Source organism: Elephantulus edwardii, unplaced genomic scaffold (genome assembly GCF_000299155.1).
Source record: "Elephantulus edwardii isolate Elephantulus edwardi_28Jun2011 unplaced genomic scaffold, EleEdw1.0 scaffold00262, whole genome shotgun sequence".
Classification (NCBI taxonomy): domain Eukaryota; kingdom Metazoa; phylum Chordata; class Mammalia; order Macroscelidea; family Macroscelididae; genus Elephantulus; species Elephantulus edwardii.
The window spans coordinates 1421261-1448970 of NW_006400012.1; the positions used below are offsets into that span (position 1 = coordinate 1421261).

The window sequence follows — 27710 nt, forward strand, 5'->3', positions numbered from 1 at the left end:
TGGGCCCTTAGGCTGCTTCCAACTCTTTGCTATTGTAAACAAAGCTGCAATAGACATGGGTGTGCATATATCTGCTTGGATGGCAGACATGGTCTCTCTGGGGTATATTCCCAGTAATGGGATTGCTGGGTCAAATGGTATCTCTATTCACAATTTTTAGAGAAAGCGCCACACCACCTTCCACAATGGTTGCACCATCTTACATAGATGGAGAAAATTTTGAAGTTGTCAACAATTACGTTTTACTTGAATCCCCCATTGACAGACATCCTGGGAAACAACCAACAAGAAATCAGCATTGGGAAAATTAGTTGTCAAAGACCTCTCCAAAAGTGCAAAACAGTAATAATATCTAAGGTGGGACTGATCCCAGCCATGGTCTTTTAAAATATTTCCTATATATCTGAGAGTTGTTGTCGTCAAGTGCCGACGAGTTGCAGGCGACTCATAATGCAACTCATAGCGACCCTATGAAGGATAGTCCTCAACGCTTGGGTGCCTTTCATCCTCTCTCCAGGTTCATAGGGTTTCCAGAGGCAAGCTATTACGGAAGCGGATGCCACTCTTGCTTCCAAGCTTGTTTTAATTGGGATGTTCCACCCCACACTGTCTGCATTGCAAACAACCATTAATGCATTTGACACATCAGTGTCTTAGTGTTCAGCCTCACAGCAACCACAAGTTACTGCTGTACAGCAAGTGAACACACCAGGGTTATATGACCTAGAGTAATGTTTGAACAAGAACAATGGAAGACTTCAGTATCTTACCATCCTGGTCCCCCCACCCCGCCAATTCTGGCAAACTCTGGGCCACTGATCCTCAGTTCATCTGACAAGTCCATTCTGCCAACCCCCACATGGAGCAAAAAGAATACCACCAGTGCCCGGAGCCCTCATAACTGCTGCTCTTTAAGAAGCCAGAGGCTGTGTTTAGATGACACTAAGTCTCCCAAGACCCTGCTACTATGAGTAGTAATTAAATAACTTCTGAAAATTATAATAAATGAACTACTCACTCAATAAAAGGATATAATTTGGAGGAAGAAAGTTCCAACTCAAGGCTTGATTAGCAAGTGCAAGGTAGTGCTGAAATACTGATGACATATGAGCATTGAGGTTTTCCTGCCTGCTAAACTCCTGAAGAACTTCAACAGTAAGCATGAAGATCTGGAAAAGTTCTTCTTCCTGAAAAATTCTGAAAGTTGGGCAGTGAATTAAAGCTGAAAGAAGAATATATGCCTTTGAGTAGTGTTACAGGAGAAAAGTACTGAATATCCCTTGGACTGTCAGAAGAACATGTCTGTCTCGAAGAAGTGCAACCAAGATGCTCTTTGGAGGCAAGGATAATGGAGCTTTATATCACATGCTTTGGGTATGTTGTCAGAAGGGGTCAGTCCTTGGCAAAGGATGTCATTTTAGGAAAGGTGGAGGATCAAGAGAAAGACTAAAAGACCTGCAACAAATGAATTGACACAGGACTGTACCAGTGGGCTCAAGGGTGTCAGAGACTAAGAGGATGACACAGGATAGGGCGAAGTTAGATCTGTTGTTCACAGGGCACCTAACAACAATGCCTTTTACCCAATGGCAGAAAGTTTGAATCCACCAGCTGTTCTGCAGAAGAAAGATGGGCAATCTCCTCGTGTGTGATTTCGTCTCTAAAAACCTCTGAGTCAATTCCAACTCAACAGCAATGAGTTGTTATTTTTTTGGTTAATACTTCTAGAGAAAACCTGCTTGTATAGGGCATCACAAGACAGGCTGCTAAGGCAAACACTGGTGGATTGAATCCTGCAGCTGCTCTGGGAGAGAAAGATGGGCATTCTCCTCCTGCAAAGATTTACAATCTTAAAAACCTGAAGGATTGTTGTCATAACTTGGACACAACTCAGTGGCACTGGGTTTGGGGTTTTTGTTTTGTCTGTTTGGTGGTATAATATTTAAAGAATTTTATCACTAGCCAAAGGTCAGTAATCGAACTCACCAGCTTCTCTACAGAAGAAAGATGAAGCCATCTTCCATGTAGATTTACGATCTTGGAAAACCTAAGGACCATTCTGCTGTCTTACAGCATTGCCACAGTTCAGAATTGACTCTCTGGCTGTGGTTTATGCCTTTTTGTGTTGGAATAAACTTCTACTTATCTCTTCTGTTTCAATAGTGTTGTAAAATATATGCTAAGCATTAGATTTGGGGATTATAAACTTTCACAACCAAGAATCAACCCAAATTTTTATTTCTTTTATGGCAATGATTTTAGAATTTTAAAAACAACTTTTGGGAAATAGAAAACAATTTCAATTATTTAATATTTATTCATTTTAGTATATATATAGTCACAAGATACAAATCAGTATTCTACTGTTCACTTTCGACATTCACCCATATTTCTATACGGTCTTATCTAAGGCATACAGCAGAGTGGATAGGAGACAGGCTACCTAGTTAAATTCATCTCCTCATTTTCTAAAGGGTGATCCAAGGTGAAGCACTTAGCTTACCAGCTCTTTGTCTCTTCAATGAAAATTATCAAATCCACCCAAAGTTGCTTTGAGATTAAAATGTGATAAGGAAAAACACAAAACCATCTGCTTTGGCAAAGTGCTTGCCAGAAAGGTTGGTTTGGGGGTGGCGGTATGTGTGTGTATTTACGTTCTACGCAACTGTAAGAAAGGAGAAAAAAAAAGAGAGAGAGACAGAAGCACGTGGTTCATGTCTCAGGGAGTGAGTTCCACCAGCCCAGCTTCAGTTCCTTTTGCAAGAAGGTCACAGAGTCACAACAAGGAAGCTCACTCCAACAATGAGCCTGCCATGTAAAATTTTAGCCAGCTGCCTTCTGATTTACAACTTTCCCACCGAAGGTAAGTTGCTATGTAGGTCTCCACTATATCAGTGAGAAATTTCTTTGAAGGCTCTGATGTAAATGTAGAAGCCAAAGAAGCCACAGCTCAGCCTTGGCAGGGAGCGGGTGGTGAAGATGAAGACAGAAAGGCCAGCCAGGAAGCGGCTCCTCTCATCTAAATGAAGAGGGGCTGGTTGGTGACTCTGAACCCAAGTGTCCATTTAGAAACAACTGGGAAGCTAGTAGAAGTTACCATTGCTCAGACTTCACTGTTTTGCTTTTCATAGGTGCAGTCCCTGAAAAGACTGTGAGCCAATGGGGCAAACTCTACCACAACATCCATCTGGACGGTCCAGATTTAAATACCGACGAACCATCTCTGGATGATATGGATAATGTCCGATGGTACATGGGACAAAACAAGACCAAGATTGGACAATTCAAAAGAGGCATGCAACCTCAGTCAAGTAAAATATATGAGGTCTTCGAAAATGGAACTCTGGAAATTAAAAATCTGACCAGAAATTCTGACAATATCTACACAGCAGAAATTTTTAACAAAAGTGGAGTAAACGTGTTGGTAAAAACAATTTATTTGAAGGTTTTAGGTAAGTCATTGCCTAAATTCCTCCCTTTTAGCATGAAGATTCTGGAGTAAGTTGGTGAGTAGCATTTATGGAAAGCATTAACAGTGACCTTGGCCTTCTTAGGGAGCTTTAAAGGAAATGTGATACACCCCTCCCACCCCAATGGAGATGACAATTAGGTAGGGGGCATGGAGGCCACCCCCATGGAGATGAACAGTTGGTCTATCTGTCCAAAACTGCTCAGGTGGCTCTAGGGATGTGGGGTTGGCTGAAGAACCTAGATTGCTGTGGCATTGGAGTCAGGTAAGTAGAGAAAAACAGCATTCACTCCAGACAAGGCAGGCACAAGTGAGATGTGAGGCAGAGGAAGAGAGGATGCCCAGAGGGGGGCTGCTTCCAGCTAAAGTGATAATTCTAAAGCAGCATCCTCTGGAAGAGTAGCTATTTGGCAGGAAAGGGTTGGAGAGCGTGAATGTGAGGGTAAGAAGCCATTATTTCTGAGAGTGATTGAAGTGAGTTTTGCCAGTAGGTGTAGAAAATACACAGGGCTTTGTATGCACAAGTGTCTAAAAGGGTGGGAGCGGGTAGTGAAGATGGAGCCATAAAGGCCAGCCAGGAAGCTGCTGCTGCTGCTGCTGCTGCAATGTCATTGGTGAGGGCCTGGTCTGCCTCTGAACCCTGGTTGCCCATTTACAGTCAGCTAGGAAGCTATAGAAAGTCAGTGCCAGATCTCACTGGCTGTCTCCACTTGGCATTCTTCTCTCCATGGATCCTGGACATTGTTAGATTCTTAGAGCTCCTCTCAAGGTGTAGGGTCATACTGATGCTCCAGGTGGGTTACCAGGGTTGAGAACTACTCTCTGAGACCTTAGAGATGCCTAGAATATGGAAAAGCATCCTAAGGGTTGTTTATGGAGCAAAGACAGCTACTGTGATTTGGGCAAGGGAGCGATGGAAGAGAATTAGGAATGGAGATGACACTGCATAGAAAGTCTAGGGGACACTGCACTGAAAGGGATAAGAAGGAGTTAGGAGATAAAGCTATAACTGTCACAGAGAGGAAGAAAAAATTTCAGCACACATACACATCAGAGACTCAGTGAGCAAGTAAACATGTCTAGGCTTTACATAGGAAATGCCACCCTACGGTCACCCTCCCACCTTACCCTTGTCACTTGGGCAAAGCAGCAGCCTCATTTCTTCAAACCCAGATTTTATCAACCCCGCAAAAAAACCAAACCCACTTCTGTCAAGTCAAGTTTGACTCATAGCGACCCTCCACCAGGCTCCTGAAGCTGTCAGTCTTTGAAAAGGAGACAGCCTGTCTGTCCCCAGTGAAGCAGCTGGTGAATTCACAGAATGCACCACACCACCAGGGCTCAGTCAGACGACATGAAGCCCTGAGAACAATAGTTTTCAATACCCTAGTCCTGTACCCTTGAATGGATAACTTGCCCAGAGAAGGAGTGGGGCTCAGAGTGCAGCAGAAGGGGGCACTGTCGCCAGGCTCTGGAAACCTCAGACCTCATGACAGTAGCTGGCACGGCCAGAGGTCCTGCTTGAACATCAGCCTCTGTAGAGCTCTGTTACAACCCTGGGGGAATAGTTGTTCTTTTCTTCCCTTTATCTATAATGATAAGGGAGCTCAGTGGCGTAGGACTCAGGGAGTTGCACTGCTAACCTAAAGGTGATCAGTTCAAATCTATCAGCAGCTCAGAGAGAGAAAGATAGGCAACGTCCTCAGTGTAATGTACAACCTCTGAAAACCCACCAGAGGGGAAGCTATGACTGGCTCCAACTCAGCAGCAGTGAACTGATCTGATCTGTAATAATAAGGAACTCTGGTGACACTGTCAATGCAAAAGTACAGTTCAAATCAACCAGCTGCTCCTTGGGCGTAAGACAGGCAATCTACTTCTGTGCAATTTACTGCTTCTGAAAATCCTCTGGAGGGTCAGCTTTGGGTCGATTCTGACTCGATGGCACACAACAACAGCTTGTGACGCAGTAGGTTAAGCTCTGAGCTACCAACTGCGAAGTCAGAAGTTTCAACTCTTCAACTACCCCAAGGTAAAACGATGTGGCAGTCTCTTCCCATAAAGAATTACAGCGTCAGAAACCCAGTGGAGATTCATCATGAATTGGGTTTGGTCTCTAAAAGGAAACTGATTCAGACAGAACAGACTTGTCCAAACGTCTCACAGCCTCCGAGGAGGAGGGGCAGGTTTGAAACCTGTTGCCAAGACAGACATCTTAATTTCTAAAACAGATATATTGATCTCACAGAAAGGAGATGTACCAAGACAAGGCTACCCAGGCTGTGGATGTTGGCGAAATAATAAATTTAGAAGTCTCTAGCAGTTAGAAACTTACTAAATTATGAATGCCTGATCTTAAAATAGGGTGGAGATGTATATTTATTGATGTAGATAAAACAATAAAAAGCTCGAAGTAGCCAGCAAGGAACAAAAGACAGACTACAAAATCATATAACTCAGTTTTAATATTTTAGTCTTGTTTGTATGCATAAAAAATACCTGGTAAAGATATACACAGAAATTTTAATAATTATTGGTTCTAGGTAGTGGAGTTGTGGGGGATTTTTACTTTTGAAATGAACACTCCCAAGCATTACAGCACTCTTCTATTATTTCTCTGTATTGAGTTAATTGTGGATTGCTGTTATACTGAACATTGTGCCATTGGTCTATCAAGTGCCATAATGGTTACACATGGTTGACTATATCTGGTTAGCTAACAGATTAAGACAGGCTTGGAAGCAGGAGTGGCATCCATTTCTTAAACATGCTTGTGGAAACTCTATAAACTCAGAGAAAGAAAAATAGTTATAGAACAAAGTTAAAGTCTTTTATTTATGGTGTTAGTAATAGATGGCACTTAACAAAAACAACAATATATATTGCAAAGCCCTTGTCTACCATTTTGGACTTCCATTGGCTTGACGCTACATGATGGCACTCTTGTTTTGGTTGAGGGTCTGTGTAGATTGTTTTCTTTATTTAAGTCTCGTGTTTAGAGTCAAAAAGACCTCCAGGAGGACACTTGAATTTAAGGCCAAGGTCTTGTCTCATTTTGGAAACTGGGTGGAAAGTGACCAGACTCTAAGATAGGCTTTCTTGTTTTGGTTGAGGGTCATTGTGGAATGTTTGGGTGTTTTTGTTTTTGTTTTTTTTATGTGTCAAATGCGATAATGGTTACTCATGGGGGACAGTGTTTGGTGGAGTTCCCCGATTAAAACAAGCTTGGATACAGGAGTGGTATCCACTTCCAGAATAGCTTACCTCTGGAAACCCTATGAATTTGGAGAAAATAGGGAAGTTACACAAGTGTTCAGATCATTAGTTCATTTATTACTTGCTGCCCTGTTAAACTTTGCCACTGTTACTGGAGTGAGATGGTACCTTACTATGGTTTTGATCTGCATCTCTCTTATTGCCAGTGATTTGGAACATTTCTTCATGTGTCTCTTTGCCATTTGGATATCTTCCTTTGTAAAAATTTCTTTCCATGTCTTTTGCCTATTTTGTATTTGGGTTATCAGTCTTTTTCCTGTGGAGGCCCAGGAATATTCTGTAGACTTTTGTTATAAAACTCTTGTCTGAGATGGTATACCAAATGTTTGTTCCAAGTCTGTAGGTTTTCTTTTCATCTTGTTGGAAAAATATTTTGATGCAAGCACGGATTTAATCTTTAGAAGGTCTTATGCATCAATTTTATCCTCTTCAGATAGTGCATTTCTGGTTGTATTTGGCAGTCTCTTTATACCTTGGACTAATGCTTCTAAGCTTGATCCCAGTTTGTCTCTTATGAATGTGGTTTGGGGCTTTATTCCCAGGTCTGTGATCCAACTTGAGTTGATTTTTGTGTATGGTGTGAGATGTGGATCCACACAACAATTTTTTACACTAAAATTGTTAAACCTGTGAGAGCTGGAACTCGAGGTGCTGCCTGCTTTTTCCAGTTCTCTATGACTTTTTGCTTTTGAAAGGATGTAGTGTGACCACTTTCCCACTATCCATTTTGTGGAAAATATTTGAGCTTTCCTTATTTTTTTTTAATCACTACCTTACACAGCTTCAGGCGTTAGCTGGGTTTACTGTACATAGATAAAAAAGGCAACCTTTATTTTGAAAAGAGAGGTAAGTATGTGCCCTCACTCCTATACCATGTACAGATGTGGAATGGTTTTTTGTTGAGGTTTCTCCATCTTTGTCACTCTGTGTCACACAGATAATGCTATTTTAGTGTGCCTGTCTGCTGTGAGAACCATGAGACTGGGCTGGGAAACTTGATGGGGAAGATGTAGTTGACTGGGAGCCAGCGGGAAGGGAATCCTTGAAAAATAATGTTGATCTGTCTTATAAGGACAAAGACTACATAAGACCATGATTGCAAAAATAGAAGGACAACTAGTAAGACAAGTATGGGGGCAGAAGGGGGGAAAGAGTGAGAACAGAGTGGTAAGGATGGGTATGGGGGGAGAACACAGGGTTGTACAATTTAGTGGGTGGATGGAGGGGGTAAAGGAAATGGGAAACACTCTGCAGGCATCTGGAAAGATGGGGTGATGGTGGGCATAGTCCAAAGTTAATTAATTTTATAAAACACAATATATGGAAATAATTGTATGAAACATAATGTCAATGAATGAAAATGTGACACACACACGAAATGGACAGAAATGGAAAGAAAGATATGAAAAAGGAGAAAAAAAGAACAGAATAAAGGGTAAGAAAAGGAGTGAAGAGAGGAGGAGAGCGAGGCTGGTGAGAGAAGAGGGGGAAAGAAGATGGAGAGAGTTTGATGTGGTCTTCATGACCTTTGGTTTTTAGAGTAAGATCCTCGAAGTTGCCTGACTGAGCTGGGGCTTGTCCAGCCCATGTGGCCAGAGCCTGGGGAGGCCCTTAGGGATGAAGTGGCCAGTTCCAAGTGTCTGCATCAGAGTCATGTAGACAGCAATGTGCTCAAGAGTAACCTTGATGGGGCGGTTGAAACAAGAAGTCCCAAGGAACAGTCACAAGTATCCCAGCCCCACTCAAGTTTCTGATCCAGCCAGTGCTCCCTGGTGCTAGGTTTGCATGGATGGCCATCACTCCTGACTCGCCATCAGGAAGAGAAGTGGCTTACAGATAAAGAAAACTTAGAAAGTGAGGCACAGTAAGGAAGTGGTGGAGCTGGAAGTTAGACTTAGCCTAGCAGATCCTTTTTCTTTGTGATGCAGTTTTTAAATTATCATCACATTGGAAAAAGGAGAGATAAGGGCTTAATAGTAAGAGTAACCATCAGTAATGCCAGCATCTAATCAAACTCCAGAGCTCTGCCTAGTGTTGCGCCGTGGCACTTTCTAGGCAAGAGAAGGCACAAGTGGTGTCCTGATTCCCTGGCTAGCACCTCTCCCTGGAGCTCCTGAGAGCACACATAACACTCACACACTGCCCACATGCTGCTCCCAGGACCCTGGCAGGAGGTGGGCCTCTGCCCTCGTTTCTTTTGTGGTTAAAGCCCAGGCTCCATGGAGAGTGGGATTCCTCCAAGGGAGGGTTCTTGAGGCAGGTGTGGGTCGGGACATAACAGCCTTATTACTCATGGCATTGAACTTGGATTCAGAATAGCCGGTTCCTGTCCTGATCTGCCATTTTTTAGTTGTTGATCTCAGCCCATCCATTTAGGCTGTCACAGCCTAGAGCATTTCATCCATAAAGAGGAAGAAAAGCACCAGCTTCTCTGTTTATTATGGGTAAATGCTGTCACGTATGTGAATATGTTTTAAGCTGCAAAACAGCATACAATCATCAGTAATTTTCTTTAAAAAACTGTTATAAGGCATCTACAAACTTTACTAGAAACAATTTTCCCTGAAATAAAAGGAAAGTTACATGTATCATTTTCTAAAATTCTCAAAGGGGGCTTTGACATTGTTCCTCAGTCTCTCGCTGTCTCTTAAAATAAGTAGATGCATTGAAACCAAACTACTGCCAAATGTGAATTAGATCTTTATTGTCTTTTCAGAGGTGGTCTCAAAACCACAGATCCTCTACAATTGTGACAATCGCACACTGACTTGTAAGGTCACAAAAGGAAGTGATCCTGAATTACAACTGAGTCAAAACGGGAGCATCCTTGAAAACGGTGCTAAGACCATCATCACATACACGTGGACCTCCAACCAGAGTCTCAATTTCATTTGCACAGCAAGTAACAATGTCAGCAGGGAGGACAACGAAGAAAATATCCAGTGTCCAGGTATGCAGTGAGCCTCTAATCAATGTCCCAAATGGGCTTCGCAAACACAGCCAGCCAGACCCTCAGGGAAGGCATGTGCCAGGGTACAGGGAAGTCATCTGTGAGGCCTCAGAGGGGAAGGGAAAACAAGCAGGTGGGTGTGTCTAGTGATACTTTGAGGAGTTCTCTCCCTGAGCATGATTTAACCTCAGGCAATCAAAGGAGGTAGAAGGGGCTATGGAGGTTGTCTCAGCCACACCGCTGTTCTCTAGAGAGAGGTTAAATGACTTATCCAAGATTTCTCAGCTAGTTCACAACCATGGTTCCGATTCACTGGATAATTATGGCAGAGAAACAAAGGGAAGAATTCTTAGGAAGGGAGATAGGCAGCACCACCTGCAGGAGAAAGCGCTAAGGCCGTAGAAAAATTGGGGGTTAGGGGCTTGGAGAGAAGGGTGAACACCAGGCCAGTGAGGACTGTTCTCTCAGAAAGACTGTGTTCTGCTCCTCCACCACAGAGCAGAACTAGCACGAGGAAGTCCTGCCGCCAAGAGTCTCAGTTCATCTCCAAGACCCTAGTCTGATGTGCTCCCTGGAAGTAATTTCTGAGGAGAATCATGATTTAATGCTCAAGTCTGCAACTGGACTCTATGGGTTCTGTACAAATTTAGCTGATGACATTGACCAAGGCATTTTCCTTCCCTGTGCTTAAGTTTCCCTGTTAACAGAGAGACTGGGCTTCATACCCTTCAAGATCTTTCTTATCTAATATTTTGTCATTGATTTTGCAGTTCTGGTCAGTCAAACCATTGAAGGAAAACTAGGTACATGAAAGAAAAAAAAATCGAAGTACTTCTTATCCAAAGGCCTTGAATTTCTGCAGTGACTGGTAACTCATTACTGACCCTAACCATTGAGCCAATTTGCAGCTTCATGATAGATAGAAAAGAGATTGAGGTTGTTAACAACTTCAACTTGCTTGGTTCCACAATCAATACTCTCAGCACCAGCAGTTAGGAAATCAAAAGATGTATTGAATTGAGAAAGTACAGCCGGGAATCTCTCTAGAGTACTGAAGAGCAACGATCTCTGTCTGGAGACTAAGGTGTGCTTGATAAAGGCTATATTGTTGTTGTTGTTGTTGTGTACCATAGAGTCTGAATTGACCCACAGATGACTTTTTGGTGGGTTTTCAGAGGCAGTTAATCACGTGGTTAGAGATTGCCCATTTTTACAATTATTTGCTAGGTTATCAGAGACCTGAACAATAAATAAGGATGATAGACGAAGAATCAAAGCCTTTGTGTTTTGGTGCTGGATAAGAGTGAACATACCATAGACTACCAGGAGAACAAACAGGTCTGTCCTTGAAAGGGAGAAACCAAGCTGTTCCTGGAGGCAAGGATTTTAAAGTTCTGTCTAACATACTTTGGACATTTGGCCAGGAGGAACCAGTACTTGGAGAAGTACATCATGCTTGGAAGGGTGGAAGGCCAGCTCAGGAGAGGAAGACCCAGGATGAGATGGATTGACTCAGTGACTGAAGAAATAATAGTAGGTATGTCAAGAGGATAAGACTGGCTCAGGTTAGGGCAGAGTTCAGAACTAATGTATATAGGGTCGCTATGAGTTTCAGGAGATTTGTTGTTGTTGTTAGGCGTCACTGAGACAAGAGTCAACCAGGACTTATATTGACCTTATAAAATTTGCCCTTGAGTATACCTAACATGAATTAGAAAGCATCTCAAGGACAGGTTTGAGGCATTGGACAGTAATGAACGAAAATTTGATGAGTTGTGGGATGGTATCAAGGGTATCATCTACAAAGAAAGCAAAAAGTCACTACAAAGACAAAAGAGGAAGAAAAGGCCAAAATGTATGTCAAAACAGACTCTGAATATTGCACTAGAAGGTTGAGAAGCCAAAACAAAGATAGGGAATCATGAAGTTAAGGAGTTGTACAGAAGATTTCAAAGGGCAACTTGTGAAAATAAAGCAAAGCATTCTAATAAAATGTGCGAAGAACTGGAGTCAGAATATTAAAAGGGAAGAACTCGCTCAGCATTTCTCAAGTTAAAGGAACTGAAGAACAGATTCAAGTCATGAGTTGAAATACTGAAAATGCAAGAGGTAAAATCTTGAACGATCTAAGAAATATCAAAAGAAGATGGAAGGAATGCATGGAGTCACTGTACCAAAAAGAATTGGACGACATAGAACCATTTCAGCAAGTAGCGTATGATCAAGAACCAACAATGGTAAAGCTGCTGTGAAGGAACTGGAAAAAAAAGTAAAGCCTCAGGAATTGATGGGACACCAATTGACATAATTCAACAAAAAGATGCAGCTCTGGATGTGTTCATCAGCCTGTGCCAAGAAATCTGGAGGACAGCTAGCTACCTGGGCAACTGACTAGAAGAGATCCATATTTGTTCTTATTTCCAAAGGTAATCCATCAGAATGTGGAGATTAACAAACAATATCATTTCTCATTAGTAAACAAGGCCCTCTATGAGGTGGATTGATTCAGTGACTGGGATAATCGGGATGGGAGTGTCAGAGACAGTGCGATTGGCACAGGACAGAGCAGAGTTCAGGGCTGTTGTACATAGGGTCGCTATGAGTCGCAAGTGACTCGATGGCACATAACAACAACAACAACAACAACAAACAATATCACTAATGTCACATGCAAGCATAATCTTCCTGAAGGCTGAAGGTTGTCCAGAAACTAGAACAGTATTTTGACAGAGAAATTCAAGCTGGGTCTAGAAGAGGCCATGGCAGCAGGGATATCATTGCTGATGTCCGATGGAGCTTGACTGAAAGCAAAGTGTACCAGAAGGATGTCTGTTTATGTTTTATCGACTATGCAAAGGCATTCAATTGTGTGGATTACAACAAATTGTGGCTAAGAATGAGAAGAATGGAAATTCTAGAACACTTGATTTTGCTCATGCGAGACCTATAACTAGACCAAGAAATGAGTGAATCAGGGTTGTACCCTTTCTCCAAACCTTTTCAATCTGTATGCTGAACCAAATATTTAGGAGCCTGGACATTATGAGGAAGAATGTGGCATCAGGATTGGAGGAAGACTCTAAGCAACAACCTGTATTAAGTAGATGATACAAACTTGCTCACTGAAACTGAGGAGGACTTGAGGTGTTCAATATAGATTGCATCTCAATGTCAGGAAAACTAGTGCTCACTACCAGCCCAATAGGCAACATCATGATAGATAAAGATTGAAGTTGTTAACAATTTCACCTTGCTCAACTCCACAATCAACACTATTGGCACCAGTAGTCAGGAAATCAAAAGATTAATTGCACTGGGAGAATGTGTTGACATGGACCTCTGCAGAGTGCTAAAGAGCAATGATGTTAGTCTAAAGACTAAGGTGTGCCTCATCAAGCCATGCTTTTTTTTTTCAGTTGCTTGCTATGCAACTTTAAGAGGTGAATAATGAATAACAGTGACAGAAGAAGAATTGACAATTTTGAGTTGAGGTGCTGATGAAGAGTATTGAATATACTGTGGACTTCTAAGAGAACAAGCAGATCTGTCCTGGAGAAGGTGATATCTGACTATTTCTTGAAGGCAAAGACTTTGAAACTCTGTTTTACATACTTCCAGCATGTTGCCAGAAGGGACCTGTCCTTGGAAGGGTAGAAGTTCAGCACAAGAAAAGAAGACCTTGGATGACATGGATGGACACAGAGACTGGTAATTGGGTCAGGTGTGACAAAGATGGTGAGGTTGGTTCAGGATAGGGCAGGACTCAGAGCCATTGTTCATGCGTTCACTATGAGTTGTATTCAACAGCACATAAAAACACCAGTAACAACATCTTACACTCTCTTCATGATCTCCATCATATTCAAGTCCATTGTAGTAGCCACTGTGTCAAACCATCTTGTTGAAGGTCTTCTTTTCTTTTGCTAACCCCAAGAGTGGTGTGAGGTCAGAAATAAGACATTCTAATATACAATTTGTAAAGGTGGTTGGTGGTGCAAGTCCTCTCAGAGGCACTCAGAAAAAGAGCATGGTGGTCCAATTTCAGAAAATAATCAACTTGAAAACTCTGAACAACATTCTACTGTGATGACTATGGGATCTCCATGAGACAGAAGCTACTCAATGGCAAATGGGGTTTGTTTTTACTAATTATAACAAACTATACATATATAACAAATTACCTCAAACTTATAGATGATGAACACTGTGTTGATACAGATGAAAGAAAAATTGTTTAGAAGGAATATATGATTGTTGTTGCTGTGTAGCATAGAATTGAAAGCAACCCATAACTGACTCTCCAGTGGGTTTTCAGAGGTAGTTATTCGCATGGGGGGAAATTGCCCATCCTTCTCCCTCAGAGCAAGTGGTAGCTTTGAACCATGTGTCTTCGGGATTGCAGCATGGCTTCTTGCCACTAGGACATCAGAATATTATATATATGACCACAATCCAGAGCAAGAGGTGCATTGCAAAGTAGACTGAGAGAGGGAGAGGGAGAAAAACTTGCAACAATGAATCAATAACATTAAAAAAGGGGGAAAAAGAAAACAAAAGAGTGGAATGCATCACCCCTTAATCTCATTTGATTAAATCCTAATCTGAAGTAAAGAGAGTTTCCATGAGGGTTGGGAGAGAATAAAATAATAAGCATTTGTTATCTCACAGTTTCTGTGAGCCAGGAATCCAAGAATGACATAGCTGGTGGTTCTGGCTTGGAGTCTGTCTCGAGGCTGCAACCAAAATATCAGCAGGGATCCCAGTGTAGGAGAGGCTCTCTTTGGGAGGCATTCACTTTCAAGTTCACTCACCTGGCTCTTGGCAAGTTTGAGAAGATTTATCCACAAGCTCAGTCATGTGGATGACTCCACTGGGCTTCCTCACAACATGGCGGCTGGCTTCCTGCAGACAAACCCAAGAGTAAGGAAAGTTCCTGACGGAAGTCACAGCCTCTTTATAACCTATTGTGAGTACTGTCCCATGATTTCTGCTATTCATTAGAGAATGAGCAATCAGTACAGCTCACCTTCACTTGTAGGGGATTACATGAAGGCATGAATGGCAGAAGGAGAAAATCACTGGGGATCACCCGCCAGGCTGCCAACCACATACCTAGGCCCATCAGCACTCATCCCTTTATGTTTACTCACTAGCAAACTCCCCACGTCCTTCCAAGGCACAGTGAGTGAAGCTGTTCCTCCTTGACTTCATGAGCTCTTTTCCCTCCAGGACACTCTTGTTGAAAGTTGCCAGGTCACTCACCTGCTGCCATTAGTTTGATTCAGACTCACAGCAACTCTGGAGGAGAGAGTAGAATTGCCTTGTAGAGTTTCCAATGGTATAAATCTTTTTAGAAGCAGACTCTCTCTTCTATCTCCTGTGAAGTATCTGGTGGATTCAAACTTAGAATTTTAAAAATTATTATTATACTAGTTTATTTACAAAATTCAAATACATGTTTTCCTGACAGATTCTTCCAACTTAGACATTTTTATTACCAGCCAAGTGATTAATTACGGCACTACGAGCACTTTCATGGTTGCCAGATAAGCAAACAAACAAGCAAACAAAAATCCGGTTAAATTTTCATTTCAGACAAACAATGAATAATTTAGAATACATTCCAAATATAATTGAGACATTGTTGTTATGTTCCATCAACTTACCTGTGACTCATAGTGACTCTATGTACAATAGCTCTGAAGCCCTGTCCTGTCCTGAGCCAATCTTCACTTTCTCCAACACACCTACCCCCATGACCCCAGCTACAGAATCAATTCATCTCATTCGGGTTCTTTCTCTCCTGTACTATCCCTCCATCCTTCTAAGCATGATGTCCTTCTCCAAGGACTGGTCCCTCCTGGCAACATGCCCAAAAATGTGAGAGGGTGCTTCAAAATTCTTGCCTTCAAGGAGCAGCTTGTTTTCACCCTTTCTAGGACAGACCTATTTGTTCTCTTGGCAGTCCAAGGTATGTTCAAAACTCTTCTCCAGAACCACAACTCAAAGGCATTGATTCTTCTCCTGTCATCCTTAGTCATTGTCCAAGTCTCTAATGCATAGCAAGCAAGTCAGACCATGGTTTGGATCAGGTACACCTTAGTCTCTAAACTGACATTGTTGCTCTTCAGCACTCTGGTGAGGTCTTTGACAGCTGATTTCCCTAATGCAATTTATCTTTTAATTTCCTGAATGCTGATGCCAAGAATGGTGATTGTGGATCCAAGCAAGATGAAATTGTTAACAATCTCAATTTCTTCTCCATCTATCATAGTGTTGCCAATTGGCTCAATGGTAAGAATTTTTGACTTCTTGATGTTGAGCTTCAATCTAGGTTGAAGACTATAATCCTTGACCATGTGTATCAGATGTTTAAGGTCATTCTCAGTTTCAGCAAGCATGGGACATACTTATACTAAAATTATTTGTCTAAATTGTAAATTTAATTGAGTATGTGTATTTTACCTGTAAACCCCAGTCCTAATGTTCGTTTTAATTACAAGTGGCAGTTAAAGTGACTTTTGTTTTTACTTGCTGTCTATTGATAGATAGTCCTCTGGTAGTTTAGCGAGTAAAGAATTGTGCTACCAAGCCAAAGGCAGGTGGTTAGAATCTACCATCAGCTCCATGGAAGAAGGATGGGCAATCTTCTTCCAAAGGATTTCTAGTCTCTGAAAACCCACTGGATGGTTGGCTGAGTTGATTCTGACTCTATGGCAAAGTTACACATAAAAATATTAAACTTAGCAGTTTAAAACAATAAGCATCTATTATCTCACACTTTCTGTGAGTCAGGAATCCAGGAATTCTATGAGTATAATAACGTGTATTCAGAAAAGGATGAAGAGAAAGGGGAGAACTTGGGAGAATCAAAGGTTAAAAGAATTGGATAATTTTCTTCTCCTTGACTTTATGACAACACAAAGGATCAGGTCCTGGAAGGAAATGGAAGAAAAGCCTGAAGGATGCTGGGAGGAGAGACTTACTCTTAAAGAGCAAGTGAAACATTTCAGCCTAAAAGATCAAGTTGGAGAGGATCAATGATTAGATTTTAATGATTTGCTTCAGATGAGACGAGTATGTAATTAAAACCAAAATAGTAGAAGCTACTAAAACCCAATGCACTGCCATCAGTTTCATTCTGACTCATAGCAGCTCTACAGGACAGAGTAGCACTGTCCCATTGAGTTTCCAGGCCTGTTCGTCTGTCCAGAAGCAGACTGTCTCGTCTTTCTCTTGAGGAGCAACAAGCGAGTTCAAACCATTAGCTGCCAATTGCTTTAAAATACCAGAGGACAGGAGCAGATCTGGACACTATGAACAATCTACCATATGCATTTGTAGGCACATTAGATCCAAGAGGAAGTACAGGGAGGATTGAGAGAATGGGAGGGTGTGCTTTTGAATGCCAGAGCTGTAGCTGGCTCTGTGACTAGGTGTGGTGTTTCCCACTGGGGAGTACCACCAGGTGCCCAGAGGGATGTGCTGGACAGACCTGAGACCAGGAGCTGAGAGGAACTGCCTTTGTCCTATGAATGGAAGAAGACATCCCAAGATATGCATATGGCAGCCTTGCCAGAGGACACGCAGAGCCATGTGATCCTGGCCATCCCCAGTCCTGTCCTGACCTCTGTGGGCCACGTCTTTGGAGGCTCTAAACTCAGCTTGAGGTGGAAGCCAGCTGCCTTTTGCCTCCTCTCTAAGTCAGCAAGACAGCTTATGATTAAGCTTGTTTTTATAATAGAAACCCCTTTATCCACAGAGCACACAGAGTTTGTGTAATTGGCAGCCCAAGTGTGGGTCAGAGACAGAGACTTGAGGGGAAAAAATGCTGAGGATTAACACACCACTGTGGTTTGCAAATTCACTGTCTGGTTTCTGACTCTCTGCTTGGGGTCTGCCATGGGCTTTGTGTGTGATGGCACCTTTCTAGACATGTTCCTCTGAAGAGGTTGTTTTTCTTCTGAAATGCTGGGGCCCAGCTCCAGTTTAATCTCCAAAAGGAACAATCCTCTGACCCCAGCTCTCACTGAGACTTTAACTGCTATTGACTCACAGAAGGCAGCCAGCCTTTTGCTTGTCCTGGGGAATAGCTCACCCAAGCACCAGTACCGAGTGCTAATAAGAGCAGAACCCTGGTTTTGTTCGCTGTTTTACAGTTTACAAAGCACTTTCACATCCACTCTCTGACTTTCAACAGCCACCCCTGTGATGTAATCATCTCCTTTTGACAAGGAAGGAAGCAGGTTCAGAGAGATGGAGAATTTAACAAAGGTCACACAGCTCTTGTCAGCTTAGACTCAAAACAACCTCTCTTAGCACCAAAACCACTGTTTCCTTCATGGCTGTGCAGCAGCTGAAGGTCTGGGAGGTGAAGTCCAAGTTCCTGTGCTATTGCTAGTTTACTATTGTCTGTGGGGCCAGGGAAAATCCCTCCCGGGAGAGGATACTGGCTCTGAAGTACAACTTAGGCTAGATTAATGAAATATTTAGCTTGACTGCCTAGAAGTGGTTCAACTAAAGGGGTGAGGGGGAAAAATATGATGAAAGGTGCCATCTAAGACGAGAGCTGTATAAATAGAGCAGAAACATAGACCAAGCATTGTGTCAGGGCCCCGTGCGGGCAGACACCGTAAGACCCTGAGTCTCTCAACTTCCCTCGCAGGCCTCTAACGTGAAACTAGAAGCACACCAGATTGTCTCCAAACTCCTTTGCAGCCCTCTCTGCCTCCGCACAGGAAGAATCAGACATTTCTAAAGCAGGAGGGTAGTTCTTGGAGGAACCTTCTGAGAAGGCTTCCTCTGGAAGCTGGATCCTTTTAGGAATTAACATAATTCTCCAACCTCAGTGAGCTTGGCTTTTACATGGTTGAAAAGCCCCATCAAGCTCTTTTATCTACTTCTTGCAGGAGGGATGGTCCTTGGCCAGAACAATCAAATGGCCCCTCTCCACCATTCCACTTCTCTTCTTACAGAGAAAGGTCTGAACATCTACCTCATCCTCACTGTTGTTGGAGGAGGCATCGTCGTCTTCATCTTCGTGGCGCTGCTCATCTTCTGTATCGGCAAGAAGAGAAAACAGAACGACGAGAGAAATGGTAAGCTCTCCCTTTTTAGCTCACAGCAGGCGCTGGCCAAAAATCCCCCTGAAACAGCAAATATTAATGCCATGCTGTGTCTGGGAAGAGAATAACAGAGCCAGGTAGTTTCAGAATGGCGGGGTTGTCACCAGTGGTTCTACTTTGTTCCATCTTGTGGTTGCCTTGATTTTGACAAAACCAAATTCTTGGTAATGAGGGAGATTTGAGAAACTGGATTGAGGCTGCTGGAATCCACCACCCGAGACTGACTAAAAAAAAAAAAAAAAAAAAGCAGGCTCCATGGACATATTTTGAATAAGATGTGCCCCTGCCTTGGAAGAAAGATTAGTTTTGAGACACCATGTGTAAAAAACAAACATACTAGCCTTTCTTGAGGGCTTGAGTTCATGTGTGTTTAGGGCTAAGCTTTAGGGTTTCAGGTAAAATGGTTTTAGGGTCTTTAGGTTCTTACTGGCAAGCAGTTATTCTAAAACAAGATGGCTATGACCTTTTGCCAGTTCATTGTTTGGGGCTAGGAGTGTTCATTCTTTCCTCAAACAGGCCTGTCATGGGAAAGCAAGTTCGGGGACTGTGCAGGCTACTAACGCTACATATTCAGAGATGTCAGACCCAAGGGTTGCCCTGAGTGCTGGGTAGGGTTGTTGAGGCAGACCTACAAGGTGAGGTCCACCGTCCCCCTGCCCCAGTCGGACATGCAGCCAGGTGGGCAGCTCCTTAAAGTCTGTGTAACCAGCACATCCACAGTCGGATTGCGTCCCTGTCCTCTGCGTCTCTCACAGAGCAGGCCTAGTACTTGTCACTGCTGTCTCTGGCCTCTCCCTAACAAGGACCTGGTCTGAACTTCCCCGGGAAAGGGTGACCTTTGGGCCCTGCTCTCTTCAGGGTTCTTGGGAGGTACAAGTAGTTAATATGCTTGCTTAGCTGCTCGTTGGAATCCTAGAGGTTGAAGTCCAGCCAGAGTTACCTCCGAAAAAAACCCTGATAATCTACTTTTGCCTTGCTCCTCTTGAAAACCGGCCATTGAAAACCCTTTGGAGCATAGGTCTACTCTGACACACAGAGTCATCAGAAGCAAGAATCAATTCCACAGGAACCACGTCTGTGGATGTGGCTGGCTTGCTTCAGACTTGTTTCTTTGGTTCTTCCTGAGCTATCTTCTCAGGGAAGCACCTTCCTTCCCATCCTCGAGCCCACCCCTGTCCTCAGAGTAGCCCCTGGGACTTCTTACTCAATGAGAGTGACAAATTAGACCTCATGAATGAGAGTTGCCCCTCACAACCACCACTCTCCATACACTTTCCATGGAGGTGAAGCCAAATTGATGACTGGGTCTTATAGGCCCGGGTCTTCCTTGTCTCTGCACCTTTCCCAGGATCTGCGCTGGCCAAGCCTCCCTTACTCTATCACCTAATTGTCTAGACTGTGTTTTTCTCCAAGGTGGGCCTCCCCTGCCACTTCATGTCAAGAAATCTCTGCTTTCACCAGGCTGAACTGACAAATATGATTAGTTCCTGTAGACAAAACAATCACACGACCCAGGCACTAAAATCTTTGCTTTATATCCTCTAGCTCATCCAGTCGTAGGCATGCTCTCATGAGATAGGTGACGTTAACACAAAGAGAACAACAACATTCAATATGGGGTGAGATACTTTACCCCATATCCTCTTGCCCGTAGGTAAGCTGAGGACTCTGGTGGTCTCATGATAAGGAGCTGTGCTGCCAATCCAAAGGCATGTGGTTCAAATTCACTAGCTGCTCCACGGGAGAAAGATGGGAAATCTCCTCCTGTACAATTTACTTTACTGCCTCTGAAAACCCGTTAGAGTGTCAGCTATGAGTCGGTTCTGACTCGATGGTATAAAACAACAACACAGGCAAGCTGAGCCAGAACAGGAACAGTGAGAAAGTGTGAAGCCAGGCAAGGAGGCTCAGTCTTGTACTTGCCTGACCCTGAGATTAAGCACCTCCTTACATTTTGCACCCTCGTTTTGCTTGTCTTACCCAAGTTCTGGCCCTGGGTTAAGAGGAGAGGAGGCTTACCAGAGGGGAAAGGCTACAGCTTTGGAGGAATGATCTGGAGCAGTTGTTTAGGCAGAAGAGACCAATACTGAGGGTCTCTGTCCTGCTCTGGACAAGCAGGATGGTGCTGAAGGTTGTGAGGATAGTGACAGTAGTGATGAAGGCTGCACATGATTAGCCTCGTCTGTTCAACTCACCCTGAGGTCGTAGCCACTGAGCCACACCACCCCCAGCTGCTGAGAACTCACGTGGCTTTTTGTCTGTACCTGTCGGGTAGCCCTGGACCCTAACAGGAGGCCACATGGTGATTTGTAGTTCTGCTTTGCCTCTCTTAGTTGGTTATAGGTTTCCTGGGAGCGTGTTTGTGTTTGAACCATCAAGGCAGGTAACATCTTACCTGGAAACTGATTGGAGGGGAATAAATGTCCAGAGAACAAGTGAACAAAGACAAGGATGAGCAGATTCATCCAGAGAGAGAAACGAGGTTCTGAAACAGCTGCGACATGGATGACACATGTTGTGACACAAAAGATACATGGAATGGCTTGGATGAGCCTTGCAAACCTTATGCAGAGTGAGCTAAACCAAAAAGGATAGTTTTTGATCTTAATTATCTCAAATATGCAGAATAAGCAAATTTACAGAGTTCAGAGTTTACTTTGGTTACCAGGGCCAGGGGAGGGGAGCAATAGGGCATTGTTATTGCTTAAGGAGTGTGGAGTTTCTATTGAGGGTGTTAAGGAACATTTGGAAATTGACAGTGATGAAGGCTGCACAAATTATCACTGAATCATACACTTAAGATGGTTAAAATGTAAATTTATTTTGATTTAGTTTTACATATTTTATTCCAGCTTATAAAATCATAAAATGAGGATGATCAGTTGAGTAAACAAGTGACTAGATCAAATTCATTATCCAGGGGGTGAAATAGGACTTGGGACTGTGGATCAGGGATCAAAGTCTTCTCTACACCCTTGCAGCCATGACCCCAGCAACCTTGAACTTCAAGGGCAGAGAAAGTCCTATGGGTTTTGCATATAACATGCCCATAACGCCCCCCCCCGCCCCCTGCACCGCCACCACACCATTAGCTTCTGTAGGAAACAACACATGAGGGGGTTGAACGATTCTTGAAAGAGTAATATATTACATATTATTTTCATAAAAGTAGGTAAGCTTTTCTTCCCTTTGGGTCCATTTCTTTTTGTTAAAATACATTGTTCTAATGTACCATTGAGTCAGAACTGACTCATAGTTGACCCTCTAGCAAGTTTTTGGAGACAGTAAATCGCACGGTGTTTTTCTCTCAGGGGGCAGCTAGTGGGTTTGAACCATAGCATACCTTAGTGTTGGCAGCATAGCGCCTTACCACTCGGCCTTCAGAACTCTCTTGGAGCACGTTAGCCACTCACATGTCAAAACCAAATCATCTGGTTTGGGGTCTTCCCATTCAAAGCAGCTTGGACTGGAGCTGCCAGCAGTCAGAGGAGCAGGTTGCCACAGGGTGATGCTCAGAGAGGGCCTGGGCATCCTAAAGCATACGTCCCATAAAGATGTCCAGGATCACAGATTTGCTCTGAGGAGAAATCTCATCTTCCTCCTCCCTCTGGACTGGCGCTGTGAGGATGGCTCTGTGCTCAGGACCAGAATATCTAACTTGCAGCTTAAAGGAGGCCGAAGGGGGCCAGAGGGGCCCTCCAGGCCTGCAGCAGCTGAGTGTCCTCACAAATTTTCTGTGTGATTTTAAGGCAGCAAAGAAAAACTACATTCCTATTATCATGTCCCTAACTTCACAGATTGAAGTCACGTGCATCAGAAGATCCCCGAAGGGCTAAGGAGAGGAGAAACTACTTCTCTCCCCAGCCCGAGAAGATTCGATTAGCTTATGTATTTCTGAGAATCTAGTAAATTTCTGAGGGCTTAAAATCCTCTCGCATATACACCAAATCCTCACTAGAATATGGGTTGTTTTAGAAAAGAATTCAGGGAAAGATAGCTCTAACACAGAAATCCATGTGAAGAAATGTAGTTACTGTTACACTAACCTAAAGGCCCATGGGTTGAGTCCACTCAGCAGCATTGGAAGGAAGGTCTGTCCGTCTACTTCCCCAAGCCTAGCTACTGCACAGCCTTCAGAGTACAGCTCTACTCTGACACGCTGGGGTGAAGTGAGCTGGTCTTCCTCTGCTTTGGGGGTTGGGGGAGGCAAGTCAGTGGTGGAGCACCTACTACCCCCTTGGCAGTGGGGCTTGAGTGTTGCTATGATGTTGACCAGGTTTCATGGCGTTTCCAGTCTAAGGCAAACTAGGAAGAAAGGCCTGGAGAACTGCTTCTGAAAACTATCTGGTGAAAAGCTGGTGAACCATGACTTTCCAATCCCATTATGCATACATTATCTTAGTCTGAGGGCTGACTCCACAGTAGCTAATAACAACAACAACAACATCCTGTAAAACTTCTAACACAGGGAGCTCTGGTAGAGTAGTACTTAGGGAGTTGCAATGTTAAAGGTGCCACTTCTCCCGAGGTTTGAATCGGTGATTCCTTGGGGGAAGATGGACAATCCCCTCCTGTGTGAGTCACAGCTTCCAAAAAAACCTCTGGAGAATAAGCAATGAATCTGCTCTGACTTGATGGCAATGAATGATAATATCTTATTAAAAGGGGCTGGAACTATGAGGTGTTGGCCTCCTGAGGTTGGCTTACCATTAAAAAAAAACCCAAACAAACCCCTAAACAACCAAAGCCTCCCCCTTCGTAGCCATCAAGTCGGAACTGACTTACAGCTGGCCTTTCTTTGAGTTTCTGAGGCTATAAATCACACAGGTGACTGATTGCCTGTCTTTCTCCCCTGGAGCCGCCGGTGGATTTGAACCACTAAAGAGGTGCATCCTTTGGGTCAGCAGGGAAACTCCCCATGAGCTGTACCACTCACTAGAGCTCCTTGGGATGCTGCATAGGTAGGTCTCTGTGGTCTGAGGCTCACTGTGCCCTCAGGAGATCCAGGTCCCCACGTGGGTCTTCTCAGCTGTGGTTTACTTTGCTAGTGTGGATTTCTGCCTCCCTTCAAGTCCCCCAAGCATTCAGAGAGTAGGGACAGCTTGTCTTCCTCACTGTATCCTTCAAAGCTGTTAACATGACACCCTCCGTATAGGATGTGCTCATTGCGTGTTTCCATTGATGGCATCTTGCCATGTAGAAGTAACTCTTCAAAGGTTTTGTCATTGCAGATGAGGACCCAGAGATAAGAGCTCACAGAATAACCACTGAAGAAAAAGTCCGGAAGCCCCACCAAATCCCAGGCTCCACTTTTCAAAAACCAGCCACTTCTCAACCTCCTCCACCACCCAGCCATCGTCCCAGGCCTGTTGGCAACCGTGTCCAGCAGCAACAGCAGCAGAAGAGGCCTCTTCCTCCTCAGTCAGTCACACAAGTTCACCTGCAGAAAGGCCCACCCCTGCCCAGACCCCGAGCTCACCAGAAACCTCCCCCATCATCTACCTAAAACTCATAATTCTGAGTCCTGAGAGAGATGGCCCTTCCCTCTACAAAAAAACTGTTGAAACTAGTCCCTCCCAACAACAGGCACCAAGGAATGTCATCACTCAGGTCTGCACACTTGTCCTACCATCAAGGGGATGCAGGTCACAGCTGTGTCTGGAGCTTCTAATGCAACCAGCGGTTTGACGCCCCATTGTCTATCACAGCAGGCAGGACTGAGCAAGACCAGTCTGCTCCCTAGAAGGACAGGGACTAACTGTGGACATCCTCGGGCTCTTCTACTTCCCGTTCGGGTCATGAGCAGAGTTGTGAGGTCAGGTGGAGTCTGCCTGTGCCAGACTTGAACGTGGTTTATCTGCTGAGGGACATTTGAGTTTCATTTATGCTTTCTTGGGCACTCCCCCACACAGTTGTAAGTAGACATGAAATAAAAGCTTTGCCATAGCCCCAGTGCTTGCTCATTGTAGAGAAAAGAAGGTATTGGATAAGAAGGAAGCTGGCTGGCCTACCTACAGGGCCAGATTTGGTCAACCCAAGCCAAGAACCAGAAGAAGCTTCCGGTTATTAAGTCTCAACTCTACAGCTGGGCTCAATAATCCATTTGTACAATGAATTGAGAATCCTAGGCACAGGCTTCAACAAGAAGCATCAGAAGATGTAACCAGTTGAGTCTCACTTTCTTAATTGTTCTGACCGAGACACAATGACATTCATTGCTGAAGAAGACAGGGTAGATCCAGAAATACTAGAGGAACTCGGGGTGTGTTAGGATTGCCGATCCACAAACACTAGAGGAGCCCAGAGCAGTCAGGTGGTATGCAAAAGGGTAGGCTAAGAGAGAATCAATTGAATCAGATTCTAATCATCTTAAAAGGCCATTACTAAAAGGTCAGACCCCATCTCCAGCTAGCGGTCATGAGAAAAAACAATTTTCATTTGAAGTTCTACAACAATAGACAGTGAGAAGGCACCTGTATTGACATGCTGGTACCATGTTGTGGTCCTGTCGACTCACCTTCTCCCTGGCTTCTCAGACTTGTGAAGCCATGCTAAGCGCTGGCAGGAAGCTCTGAGGTCAAAACCACAAAGCCGAAGTGTACTTGGCTTCCTGTGAGAGCTCACTGAAAGCTTTTTCCTCTGAACCGGAACATCTATTATTTCAGCACTCAGCGCAAATAACTGAGGACAGTGGTCAATAAGACTCCAAAGCCTCCTGAAATTCCAACACAAAGCGCAGTCAGGTGACAGCCAGCACAGGACCAACTTGGTTAGAGGGATGATCTTCCGGCACTGCCCCCTTCTCACACCTCATTGTGCTGAGAGCTTCTGTTGGCCATCCTACAAGAACACCTCACATCCTAGTGTCCCCATATGGCCTATTCTGTCCTTTCCAACTGTATGTCCAGACTTTCTCCTGAAATTTTACAGTATTATGTCTGGTTGAGAAGGTATATTCAATATTTTTTTTTCTATAATTATATTTTATTAATTTTCATAAACATTTACAGAGATTTTGGGTTTCCATTCATTCATTGTTGCACTATTCTCTCTACCCTCCTCCCAGTTTGTTCTTGTCCAAACGCCACAGTGCTTGTCAAAGCCAGTTCTGATTAATCTTCTTTGTCAGCATGTCCTTTGCCATTCCCTATCACTCCTCCCTGAGAGAGACTTCACCCTGAGTCATAAGGAAAAGGGGATGGCGTATTCTCTTAGCTACTTCCTGCTGAAAAGGGACGCTGTGGGTTTCAGGGTGAAGATCTTCTCTCACTACTCTAAAGGGCCCCTTTGGCAGTAGGAAACACATAGACTATTATGGAGATTGATTTTGGAATTTAGATGCACTCTTATTGATTGTGCTTGGCCGTACATGTTCATATCCTTGAAGATGTATCATGGGGGTGTTGCAACCTAGAAGACACAAATTTGACTAACAAGTTATAAGTACATTAGTCAAAAATTATGGAAAAGTAAAAGAAAAGATTCTTTCATTGTTTTACAAACCCTCCCCCAGGTCCCCTCCACCATGTAGCCCTCGCTCTAGTCTCCTGTGATGACAGAAATACCTAGTTATATATCTCTTTTAAACAGTTTTCTCCCTCCTCTGTTTCAGTGCAGTATACATTATTGAACCCATCTTACTCAGTCTCTCCCCAACCCCAAGGACAGTCCCATTCTACAACAGTGGCATCATGTAATATTTGTCCTTTTGTGACTGGGATATTTCACTCAGCATAATGTTCTCCAGAGTCAACCATTTTGAATAATATTGCATGAGTTCCTTGTTTTTCAATGCAGCATAGTATTCCATTGTGCGAATATACCACAGCTTCTCTAGCCATTCGTTTGTTGATGGGCACTTAGGTTGTTTCCAACTCCTTGCTATTGTGAACAAAGCTGCAATAAACATGGGTGTGCATATATCTGCTTGGATGTCAGCTATGGTCTCTTCAGGGTATATTCCCAGTAGTGGAATTGCTGGGTCAAATGGTATCTCATTTGCAACTTTTTGAGAAAGCGCCATACTGCTTTCCACAGGGGTTGCACCATTTTACACTCCCACCAACAGTGAATCAGGGTTCCAGTTTCTCCACAACCTCGCCAGCATTTGTTGCTTGCTGTTCTGTTAAATTTTGCTATTTTGACTGGGGTGAAATGATATCTCATAGTTGTTTTAATTTGCATCTCTCATAGGGCTAGGGATTTTGAGCATTACTTCATGTGTTTGTTAGCCATCTGAATGTCGTCTTCGGTGAAGTGCCTGTTCATATCCTGTGCCCATTTTTCTATTGGATTATTTACCTTTATCTTGTTGTGGTGCTCAAGTATTTCATAAATTCTGGATATAAGTCCCTTATCTGATATGTTATTACCGAATACTTTTTCCCAGTCAGTGGCTTCCCTTTTTACCCTACTGGAGAAGTTTTTGGATGTGCATAGGGATTTGAGTCTTAGAAGATCCCATTCATCTATGTTATCTTCTCCTGGTTGTAGCTTTTCCAGGATACTGGGAAGACTGTTTATGTTGTGGATTAGAACTTCTAGTGTTGTTCCTAGCTTTTCTGTAATGAATTTTATAGTCCTGATTCACTCAACAAAAATGCATTGATCCTAAGTAGCTTCAGTGGCATGGTGTGCTGTGCTGCTAACCAGAAGGTGACTGGTTCAAATCTCGATGAGCAGCTCCCCATCACAAAGTCTCAGATGGCTTGAGTTAGAACTGCCTTGGTTGCAGTGTGTGGGCTATATATTAGGCTCTGTGCTAGGCCCTAAGTCAGACTTCCTAATGCTTGCCAATTTATTTTGTGTATCCCATTTTGCTAGCTAATTGCATTTCCCTGATGTCCAGCAAGGTAATGTACTTTCTGTTATGTTCATAGATCTATGGGTT

At 43.5% G+C, this 27710-nt stretch overlaps 1 protein-coding gene across 1 annotated transcript; it reads left to right on the plus strand.

Moving 5' to 3' along the window:
* Positions 1-2802: 2802 nt before the first annotated feature.
* Positions 2803-24326, plus strand: CD2 (CD2 molecule). Its single transcript, XM_006899589.1, has 5 exons — positions 2803-2863; positions 3132-3452; positions 9462-9695; positions 18671-18793; positions 24052-24326. The coding sequence occupies exons 1-5, from the start codon at positions 2803-2805 to the stop codon at positions 24324-24326; spliced, it is 1014 nt and encodes a 337-aa protein (XP_006899651.1).
* Positions 24327-27710: the final 3384 nt, after the last annotated feature.

Excerpts from the sequence above, each read along its gene's own strand:
- CD2 (XM_006899589.1), top strand. The coding sequence starts at position 2,803 with ATGAGCCTGCCATGTAAAATTTTAGCCAGCTGCCTTCTGATTTACAAC. Across the intron at positions 3,453-9,461 it reads AATTTATTTGAAGGTTTTAG|AGGTGGTCTCAAAACCACAG; the intron begins GTAAGTCATTGC and ends TTGTCTTTTCAG. Across the intron at positions 9,696-18,670 it reads AGAAAATATCCAGTGTCCAG|AGAAAGGTCTGAACATCTAC; the intron begins GTATGCAGTGAG and ends CTCTTCTTACAG.